General features: G+C 42.0%; 1 protein-coding gene across 3 annotated transcripts; it reads right to left on the bottom strand.

Moving 5' to 3' along the window:
• Positions 1 to 206: 206 nt before the first annotated feature.
• On the bottom strand, positions 207 to 9075 carry LOC126637334 (uncharacterized). Of its 3 annotated transcripts, XR_007628309.1 has the most exons (8): positions 8713 to 9075; positions 6393 to 6498; positions 5420 to 5593; positions 4615 to 4717; positions 3555 to 3649; positions 2636 to 2774; positions 2091 to 2253; positions 207 to 712 (listed from the first exon to the last, which is right to left on the bottom strand). XR_007628309.1 is itself a non-coding variant. In XM_050310511.1 (7 exons), the coding sequence occupies exons 1-7, from the start codon at positions 8882 to 8884 to the stop codon at positions 2245 to 2247; spliced, it is 798 nt and encodes a 265-aa protein (XP_050166468.1). In that variant the 5' UTR covers positions 8885 to 9075; the 3' UTR covers positions 1624 to 2244. The 3 variants fall into 3 exon arrangements, 2 of the variants coding, with proteins under 2 accessions (XP_050166468.1, XP_050166469.1); XM_050310511.1 differs by lacking the exon at positions 207 to 712 and having other exon boundaries at positions 1624 to 2253; XM_050310512.1 differs by lacking the exon at positions 207 to 712 and having other exon boundaries at positions 1624 to 2253; positions 4615 to 4714.
• Positions 9076 to 10984: the final 1909 nt, after the last annotated feature.

Below are 10984 nucleotides of genomic sequence, written 5' to 3'. Positions count from 1 at the left end.
AAGGCTTGGTGCCTGCTCCATACCTTTTATTCATTGGCAGCCAGGGAGAAATCCAGTCCTGGAGCTGTGTTTCCAGATAGTTCGCAGGGTACAGTTTGCAGAAGGGGACACCTGAGAAATGTGACCCCAAACCCTGAGGTGCTGATCTCCACGGGAGTCAGAGGATGGTGCCCAGCGGCAGGATGAGGAGCAATGGCCATAACTAAAACACAGTAAGTTACACCTCAACATGAGGAAGAACTTCTTCCCACAAGGGTGGCAGAGCACTGGAACAGCTGCCCAGGGCAGGTGTGGAGTCTCCCTCTCTGGGGACATTCCAAACCCACCTGGAGATGTTCCTGTGTCACCTGCTCGGGGTGACCCTGCCTTGGTAGGGATGGCTTGGACTGGATGATCTCCAGAGGTCCCTTCCAACCCCACTATTCTGTGACTGCTGGGTACCTCCACCATGTCCAGGGGTCTCCACGGGGGCAGAGCTGTGGGGGTGGGATCACCTGAGCTCCTGTCACGGACCCAGCACGGCAGTGGGAGCTGAGGAGCACCATGGATATGTGACAGCATTGCCTTATCTCTTCCTCCTATTCCTTTTCAAAGCAGTGGTGGAATATCAAACTGAACACTCTTGAATCCTGTGGTCACTCTGAGGTTGATAAAACAGCTGGATCGAGGTCAACAACAACCACAGTTTGTCAGATTGTGGCACTTCCCGAGGCTGAGAAGGGACAGAGAAAGGCAATTCACTGACACAATTCCCTGACACCTTCAGATCTGAATTTATGAGGTCAAAAGGGCTTAAACTGATCACCTGGGATCTAAACAGATGTGCCAACACCATTTCTGTGTGTTTCTGAAGATAACAGGAGGGAACCATTCTCACCTCTCCTATTTCTGATAGAAAATGAAAAGCAGCTGGATGACAGGAGGATGCTGTTATGGACACGCCTGTTAAAGGACCCTGGGTGAGACAAGGAAAAGCAGGGCCATCCTTCCCTCTTCCTCCTCTACTGACTCCAGCACAAGGTGCTGCTTCAAAGCTGGCTCTGCAGGTGTCACCACTATGAACATTCAGCTCTTTTGTGCTGATTCAGTTGCTTTAACCGGCAACTAAATTCTCAACGCTGATAAGCACAAGCATTGCTTTAGGCTGCCTGCACTCTCAGAAGCCATTGCAATGAAGGTCTGCAAGCAGTCCACATCCAGAAAATGTCTGGATTCTTTTTAATGAATTTTTGTGCCTGTGATTTCAACTATCCATGAAAAGTTCCTCTGACAGCATTAGTGATTTAACAGTTGGCAAATCTGCCCTCAGTAGTTTCAGACTTTAAGTGCCCACAGGTGTCTTGCAGCAGTAGAAATAAAACCAGTGAAACTTGCCCACTTTGTGTATTTGTGACTTTGGGGGAAAAACAAAAACCAAACCAAACAAAAAGAACCCCAACCTTTCTAAAAACCTGACGATTCCGGTTTTGTCATATACTTTCACATATTACCTAATATTAAGGTAAAGAATCTTCTAATATAAATCTCAATATAATGTGCTTCAGACTTTTTGGAAAATGGGAAATAAATCCAGGACTTCAGTCTTATTAATTTGTTAGTGGCAATCTTCCACAGCTTCATTTATTTTCATCATTTGCAGAAAAAGTTACAAAGAAAGCCACAGCAGTATTAAAGGCAAACCATTCTAGCTCAGAATTATAAATAATTTGTTGTTTTCTTTCTTTAAATATTGGCTTTTAAGGGGAAAAGCAAAGCAATGTCAGTCAGGGCACAACAGGCTCTACTTGCTACAATGCCCTGAAGAATCTTCAAAATTAGAGCTAAGAGAAATTCATGGCCCTGTAAACAGCATCAATGTCTTCTGAGGCAGCTTCTTGTGCCGGGGACTTCTTGTCATTTAGGCACAGGAGACAAGGTTAATCCCAAAGAACCTGTGTCCCAACAGATGTGCAACCACCTCAGCAATCCTGAGCAGCAGCTCTGGGAACTGTAACGTCAGGTATTCACAAAGTTCTCACCAATTACACACTAAACAATCAGGTGCTAAGATCATGCAATATCATGTTTTGGTTTATAGTTATCTTCTGTACCTTTTCTTTGCAATAACTTTTAGTGCTTTCTAATGAAAGTGATGGCCATTTCCTCTGTGTCCCAATCCACAGGGTCTCACTGCCCTTTCAGCATCTGGATTACCTGGTGATCAGCAGCATTCCAAGATATTTCTGATATAGGAAGCACTTGTTCTTAGTATTTCTGCAAAGAGATTAGAATTAAATTAATAGCATGACACACACTCCTGCTGGCTATTAAGATAATTGGATCTAATCAAACTACATTTATATGTATTTATTAGTATGTGCTGCTTCTGAGCGTGCACTCACCAGGAGCTTTGGGAGGTGATTTTCATGCAAATAACTGAGTGTATTAGGACTGTGTGCACACAAACTGAAACAGGTTTTGAAACATTTAAAAACATTTCAGCAGGGCCAATTCCTGTAAAATTCCCGAAGAAGGAATTTTATATCCTCAGTGGAAAAGGTGGCTTTGATTTCTATTCAGCACCAAGATAGACAATTAAATAATCTACATGCATAGGTATGTAATTAATATGCATAGGTATGTAATTAATATGTACCTGATACTGTCTCCCCCCTGCATAATCAGCATAAGGCAAATTCCTGCTGGGATAGTCAAATCCTTCCTGCTGGGGCCTGGGCTGAGAGAAACGGTTTGGGGCTGGGTCTGGTGTCCTCAGGGGCTGGGGATACACAGGACTGTGCAAAGGAGAAAAGGGTTGTTAAAAACCTGTGTTATAACACCCTGCAAATTGCATAAGGTGTTCCTTTAAACTGAAATGTAAAAATATTAAAGCTCACTACTGCACTGAGGCAACATCTAAATCTTCTTTACCTTCCTGCAAACACAGAGAAAAGTGATTTTACAGAAGAATTTACAGAAGGTATTCTTTGAGTTTTTATTTTCTTTTCACTGACACACCAAACAGTGCCATAGTATCTAATTTTCTATATTCCCATGATTATTTTCAGAATGTTTTAACTGCATGATAGCTATACTTTCAGCATTTTCAATGTTTATATTAAAAAAATCAGACCTTCTTGGTGGACTGAAACATCAGCAAGCTCCAGTCTGTGTCTGCAGCAGAACCCTGTTACGTGTGAGGAAAATGTTCTGCTGCCATTGAGCTCCACTGGGGCAAACAAGTGCCCTGCAAAACTTGCAGGGAGGAGCTGCAGCAGTTGGCTGGATAATGGGGAGGGTCAAAGGGAGGAAGCACAACCAGGGAAACTGTGCTTCTAAAAGTACTGAAAATGAAGACATTTGGAATTATTAGAGGAAAACCAGAGAAGCCCCTGGATAAATCAGTACTTTAGGATTTATGTATGGGAACGTATGTGAATAGTCCAGTCAAAAGCTTTGCCATGTGGACCTTTGCTGGTTGCTGTGCCACTGGCAGAGCTACAAAGTCATTCAGAGCCTCCAAACCAGAACATAAAGGGAAAATGACCAAAAAATACAGAAAAAGAGCATCATACACGTAAGTCCCTCTTTGGCTTGGGATTGAGACATCATCAAAATCTTGTCTTCTCAGTGAAGCTTTTGGAATTTGTCCACTCCAGCTATCCAGATCCTGATGGAGAGGATCAGGTGGTTACACAGAGCAAAATGACAACAAATGACAAACCCCAGCTCACCAGTATGTTGGAAGTTAAAAACCAATCTAGCACTTACAAAGCATTTGTTATAGACACATTTTCAAATGTATAAATTCAACTCATCTAAAAGACTCAGTAGAAAAGCCTTTACAGACTGTATATTATATAGTCTATATAGATATAACAGAGGAACACCCACCCAGGTAAGTCTTTGCACAATTAAGTAAACCAGTTATTAACCTCGAAAACAGCATGAGCTGAACCAAATTCAGAACTAGTTCAAAATTAAACAGCACCATCTCCTGGTGAAGGCAGGCTCAGGCTGCTGCACTGCCAAGATAATGATGCTTTACAGACAGATTTAACAGAAAATAATGGATTAGAAGAGATTCTTTTCTTAATTTTCTCAGGCAGCCCACAATGTATTCTTGTCACACACGCACACTCCTTAATATGTAAAATAATGACCTGAACTACTGAGTGAGCAAAGGAACACACACAAATATATTTCCTTTCATGTTTCTTTGTATTTCATATTGGTTTTTAACTGTATTTATCCATCTTTTCCACTACTTCAAGCAATGATCTCTACTACAACTTGTCTAATGGAGAAAACTGGCCCAGCAGAGCATGACCCTGGCCCAAGAGACAGCAGCTGGTCCTTTGGGGACCAAAACTGAAATCCCAGCTCCATCACAGACTATAAAGGTGGTCCTATAAAACACTCTCCTCTGTCTCACAGCAATCTTGAAGAGTTTCACCTTCTCACATACGCTCAGTTGATCTCAGAAATCAAATATGAGGGAGATTTTAAACCTGGAGTACCTTTAATTTTACCAGATGACCTTTTCTTTTTGCTGTTCATACACTATTCTTCTCAATCCCCCCCCGCTGGCTCCCCCCAGCCCCAGGCCCCCGTGGTGTGCCCCAGCTCTCTTACCCTGGGTGGCTGTGGGTGCCTGTGCCCCTGGGGAACAGGGGAGTCAGCACTGAAGGCAGGGTTGTGCTGAGCCTCACGGTAGGGAGAGTTTAGCTGCTTCCTGCTGGGGGGGAACAGTGGGAATTTAGAGCTTGAGCAGTGCTGAGGGTCTTGACAAACCTTTCTGTACTGCAGATTGGTTCAACAGCCGTGGCACAGCTTCAGATGTGGCACTGGCTATACAAGAGCTATGCATTATTACAGCTGTTCTATGACACACATTACTGGGGCTCAGTGAAAGAAAAAAACATCTTGTCTATTTCCTTGAGAGAAAAAAAAGTGTTGGAAGCAAAAAGCAGCTCCAATTGCCAAAGTCTGAGACCAAAGAACGGGAGGAATTGAGTTTAATCGTCCAAACTCTTGTCGATGTTGTGGCCTTATTCTTTTTTTATTAAACTGGTGGAAAGCAAGCCAATCCTTAAGAGCAAATAAATCACAAAGACACATTTGGTAGTCTCGAGTTTAAGTAGCAAATGGACTTATTGATCTTTAAAGCTTGTCTGGTGAGTCCTAAAGAAAAGAGGTAATGACTCAGAGTGAAGTTCTACACGTAGTAGTAAAATGCTGAGTAAATGTTGAGTGCTCAAGGAAGATGCTTTGATTTAGTTTTAAATTGTACAAACTCTATTTTGGCAGAGGATGCTTCAGGGCAACCTTGTCCATTTAAATATCCAGAGGTTAAAAATTAACCAGAATACCAGACTCCTTTTGCTTTCCTTCCATTTGGATTATAACCCCCCTTCTACCTGCACCCAGAGTCACTTACCCAGTTTTTTCACTTTTACAGCAGTAGAGAGATGAAAATATTACAGTCACGATGAGAACCAGTGTTAGTGCAGGAACAGTAGCAACTAAAATGAAATCTAGAGTGTTCCAAAGGTGGTTACATTTGGGGCCCATGTACCAGTAGTCCTTCCAGCCCACTCTGAAGTAATTACAACTGCAAATAAAAATATTCATTTTCAGCAACATCATTTTAATTCAAAAGTCAGTAATACAAATAAAGGGTAAAATATTTTGCTATATAACTATTTATTATTGAATACTGCAGGAGCCAAGAGATTCACTATTTTTACAGTTTGTCTGAAGGTGTTACTTTTCTTAGTAACACACATCTTTTTCCAGATTTGATGCAAAAGCACTTTGCCAGGCTCCAGGTTGGCATTTCAGGAGGAGATAATCAGCTTTGCTGGAACAGGGTGCAGTACCCAAGTCATGGCATGACTGAGGGCAAAGATCCCTGTGCCAGCTCTAAGCATGACAAAGGTGCTGAGTTTCCAGACTCTGCAGATGTAAGTGAAACGTGACAGTGATATCTGTCATTATGACACTGATTTTTTAGAAGGAAAAAAAACAACTATGTAATGGAGAACAGAATATTAAGATATCCCATTCGGGTTTTTCTAACTCTCAAGAAAATTTGATCAGCCTGGGAAAAAAAATGAACATGCCATTACACAGATAATGCAGTTGTAAAGTAAAATATCTGAGACAAGAAGGAGCATGTGAAAATTCAGGATTACAGTGATTACCTACATTAGAAATTACTTGTTTTAAAGAAGAAAACTCTGAGCCCAGATACTTTGTACCAGAGTTATAAACTTATGCAGGTTGTGAATGAAGATCAACATCTACTTTCATGGATCACATTGCAGGGTCTAAATTTAGTTCACATTTAAGAATATATTTGACATTTACACGGTGTATATTTAAACAAACAAACCAACCCCACACCCTACCTGCAGAAAGGTTCTTCATTTTTACACAGACAAGAAATATTGCTGGGACAGAACTCAGTTGTGTTACCCAGGCAGGCCTCAAAGTCCTCCACTCCAGTGCAGTTGGCTGTGAATTAAAACAAATCAAGTACTTAATGCAACTATCCAGTAACATACTGTCACTGGGCTGGATTGCTAATGGCACCAGACATTTAAGCTTCATGACATACTCTAGATGATACTAAATCTTACTTTCCAGTGCCTTGCCCCTTGAAATTTTTGAAATTATTTGAGAAATAAAGATTTACCTGCTTAAATTCCTTTACTCTGAATGTGGACCCATCTCCCAGTTGGCCAGTAAATTGCATGTTATTATGATTTTTATCACATCATTTAAGCGTGGTTGTATCTGAATTCCACTGTGTATTATCTCTGGATTGCTGGCAAAGGCTGAAAGTCATGAAATCCATTGGAGATTCCAACCTTCTAATTATAATCCCAGTTAAAACCTTTGTGTGTGTTTTGCATTGGGTTTATTCCTTATTTTGGCCTACCAAAGGATTTGGTTCGTGTTAATGTCAATCCTCATCTGTCTCTTTTGCTCTGTAAACATTGAGGGCTGTAAATCATGATCTGGAAGCTGTTTACACATCCACAGGTGTATGAGTGGCTAAAATACCTTCCTCATCAGCCTCAGTCAGACATCAAACATCACCAGGTTTGTCCCTCACACCCTGCACTCTTTGCTACCTGTTTCTCTCCCACGTAGGACTTGGACTCCACACCAAGCACCAACCTGAACACTCAAAAAAAGCCCCAAACAGCCAACATAGCTGAGTATAATTTGTCATAATTGTTCCCAGTGAGAGGATACACATTTAGAATGAAGCCAGAGAGTCAGAACTGAAGGATCTCTGGGCAGATCCTTCTGAACCCACCAGAGAACTGACTGGAAGCAAGGAATGTCAGAGCTTGGGGCATTACCAAACCCCTGACTAAAGCATTATTAGCTAGAGAAACTCTGCTCTGAGCAGTCTGGATTTCAAAAAGAGGTGGAAGCCTCCTGCCTGTCCAAGACAATCTAATCCAACATTTCCTGCTAAGCAGAGATAAATCTAAATGATTACACAGTGAATCAAGGCTTGCATTTGTACAAATCTATTTCCATGCACTGCAGGCCTTTCTCTCAAAAGGGCATCGGCACTGAAGCATTTTCCAAGACCTCAGTAGAGATGCCATGTTATGCCTCTAAACACAGAACAATGAAGTCTCAAGTAGCATTTGGCATGGCTTAGGAGATAAGCAGCAGTAACACAACCACAATTCTTTCAGCAACCTTAAAAAACATACTAAGGGAGCAGAAAATAACCAGCTATAATTGTGCTGGGGAGGGAGGGAGGGAGTGGGTGTCCTCTGACGTTAGTGCTCTAATATTCCATGTCATTTAGGAACTCACTGCTCTCAAATCTGTATCAGTGCAAAGCTAGCCTTCAAGGGGGAACTTGTTTTGGTGACTAAAAGGCTGAAGTAGCATAAAAAAGTTTCTCAGATCACAAATCAAAACTAGTAACTAGACAATAGTACCTGCAGCTGGTTTCCATCACTGTGAGGTTAATGATGCCTAGTTACCAGTAACTGGTAGCTACCAGGTAAAGAGCAGTGATGATAAAATAAATAAATATATAAAATCAATGAATAGAAAATCCCCCCATTAAAAAAATACCTGACCAATACTGTATACTGTAAGAGAATCGAGACAATTCCATATTAATTAGCTTCTCATTTAAAATTACTTTGCTTTCAATGCATTCTTGTTGTCATGCTCTTAATTACTGATGATTTTCTCTGTTAGTATCAAAAAAATCTAAGAATACTTGTTATCAAAAGAATCGTGTAATTCTTTAACCTCTATACCAAGTACTTCTTCCTACTGAAAAGAACCAAGGCATTCAACTCATTTAAAAACATCCTTTTGGCCTGGAGAGACTGACTCAAAATGACTCAAAGCCACCAGAAACCTGAGTATTTCAGTTGTAACCCATATGGTTGGGACCTTTTTGATGTGCAGAAGACACAGTAACAGGTGACAGCCACAGCACATCTAGGCCTCCACAGAATATGCTCTTGGCAGCACAGAACTCAAGAATTATGACACAACACAGGAAAGCAGCTGCCGAAAGTTCTCCCATTTACATTGTTTTCCTGTGATTTAAAATAAACCCCATCTAAGCCATAAGGAGAATTCCCATTGGGACTGCAGTGCCACGGCAGCACTCCCGCAGTGGATGGACATGGACACGCCCCTGTCCTGACAATTAAATCAAATCCCACCATGTCTTACGTTTTGGAGCTCCTTGTTCACCCAGGGATCCGCTGGCCAGGAACAGGACACAGAGCACGACTTCCACAAAGGACATCCTGGAGCCAACTGGGATAAAACACTCTTTCTTCCAGACTCTGCCAGCAGCAGAATGAACCCTCCTTTCTGCTACCATAGGAGAGTCAAGGATCATGGATTTTGAGCCTGTTTTACAGCATCCTTCTCTATGAAGAATTACTAATTAACTTAAAACTGATAGAAGCTTCCTGATAACTTATCCTGCATATTTTCTTTTAGGAAAACTGGGTAGTTCCATAAAAGTGTCTCATTAATCGTGCTACTTCTGAATTTTTCAATACATACGTAAAGTTTTTGTTTAAGGACATTAAGTTTCAACAGACTGAGGTATCTGTCAGGAGCATTTATCTACTCTCCTTTTTGGGTTATGCTACCTTTTACAGATAACAAACTTGGAATCTGAAGACAAAGTTCCTGGAAGAGACGTTGTTTTAAAGACATGCCAAAGCCACAATCCTGAAGCCAACTAAGAATGAGACAGGAGCCAGGAGGGAATCCTGTCATTGTATGCATCTGCCATTAAGTTTTATTGGTTAATTTTTCACTCTTCTGAGGAAAGAATGGAAAATCCCCCTCTGGCAAGGATGAATGACAACAGAAACTGATACCTTAGCACACTCTCAAACTGTCATCTGGCCTTTTTATTATTTAAAGATTGTTTCTCTACTATTCTCAACATTCACTGCACGAGGTCCTCAATATGTGGTTGCTTCTATGTGAATGATTTGTCATCCTGAACACTGTCCGGGACAGACCCAAAGTCTGTGGGAGATGAACTGTGTTGCAGTTTCAGTTGGCACAAGCATTGTTTTAGGATGGTGCCCTCCAAGTTTCTCCACAACTGATAAAATCCCAATGTGGATTTCCTAATTTGACAGGGGCTGGCTGCTTATGCAAACATGCCAACCACAGTTACACTAACAGCAAAAGGTAAACTTTAACCTTTACCTTTCAGAGGATAAATAATGATCTCTAAAAATCAATGCCTAGCAAATTCTTGAAAGAATACTGCTCTGGATGAAAGCCCAGCAGCAGTTAATTTTACAGCAAGGGATAAGAGATTCTCAGCTCTGCCAGAAGATTGCTGTACAACACCCAGGAACAGAGAAATTACATAGAGCTCAGTAAAGGAAATTGCATGATCCTTCTTCAGATGAAGGCAGGAGTGTGAAGAACCAGTTCATACAGATGCTTTGTTCCTGTGGCTCACAGGGAATTCTGCTCTGGCTCCAGCTCACAGCTGCTGAGTGCCAGTCCTTCAGGCTGGGTGATGAACAAACACCTTGACCTGGGGCTTTGAGATTTCATTCAAAGATGCAGAAATGCAATTTGCAGTTTTGACTTGGGTGAGATGTTTTAATGGAGCAGATCATAAACCCCAAACTCATGACTTTGTTACACCCCTGGCATTTATGAACACAGCAGGTTTGGACATGGTCCCATAGAAGGGCTGCACAGCCCATCAGGCTTCTCTTTTTAGTGCTCACTTGGGTAACAACAAATAAAGCCAGTGCCAACAGACCTAAACAGCTGTGAGCTTTTTATTTCACAGCACACCCATTTCCTCCTCTTGTCTGAGTTTCTGGAACACAGCAGAATCGGGTGCCAAATTAGGCATTCTCTGACTAGACTAGGTACAGTACATCTAGACTGATCTCACTTCCTCAAATACAGAGCTATAACTAAAGCAAAATTACTGTCCAAAGTTCATGGAGAAAGATGCTCAACTGCTCATTAGCTTTACTCTTAATTAATGTCAGATCTGGTTCAAGATGGCTTTGGAGAACACCCTCCCTCCCTGCAGAGGTTCCGAGGGTGGTGCAAACAGAACACCAGCTGCTGAGTCCTCACATATTGGGAGTGCCCCAGATACAGCACAGGAGGGGTTCCCCACACTCAGAACCAGCACAGGCTCAGTTCAGACCTACTCCCTGCTCACAGCACGGGAAACACGAGCAATTCCTTTCAGTTGTTGCACCAAAAATCCACCTCCCACAGCCGTTCACTGAAGAACTGCACCCTGGACAAGGGTGTGGGACTCTGCCCCACAGGGACCTCGGGACCCCCTCTGGTTTGGACACTGGCTCTGGGCTGCAGGAGGAGCACAGCAGTGCTGTGGTAGGGTAAACAAAATCCTCATTTCTGCAATGTGTTCAATCACAGCCTTTCTTGACTGCAGTTTACCATCAGCGCAGGGCTAAGCTTTGCTTCTTGG

This window comes from Myiozetetes cayanensis, unplaced genomic scaffold (assembly GCF_022539395.1).
Source record: "Myiozetetes cayanensis isolate MyiCay16 unplaced genomic scaffold, myiCay2020 scf15, whole genome shotgun sequence".
NCBI classification, from domain to species: Eukaryota; Metazoa; Chordata; class Aves; order Passeriformes; family Tyrannidae; genus Myiozetetes; species Myiozetetes cayanensis.
This window is presented reverse-complemented; position numbering and strand designations above follow the sequence as displayed.

What these genes read in the sequence shown, in the direction of transcription:
- LOC126637334 (XM_050310511.1), bottom strand. Translation starts at nt 8,884, where the DNA reads ATGATCCTTGACTCTCCTATGGTAGCAGAAAGGAGGGTTCATTCTGCT. An exon ending in AATGAAGAACCTTTCTGCAG is followed by an intron (nt 5,594 to 6,392) that starts GTAGGGTGTGGG and finishes TTTTATTTGCAG; the next exon opens with TTGTAATTACTTCAGAGTGG. An exon ending in TGTAAAAGTGAAAAAACTGG is followed by an intron (nt 4,718 to 5,419) that starts GTAAGTGACTCT and finishes GTTCCCCCCCAG; the next exon opens with CAGGAAGCAGCTAAACTCTC.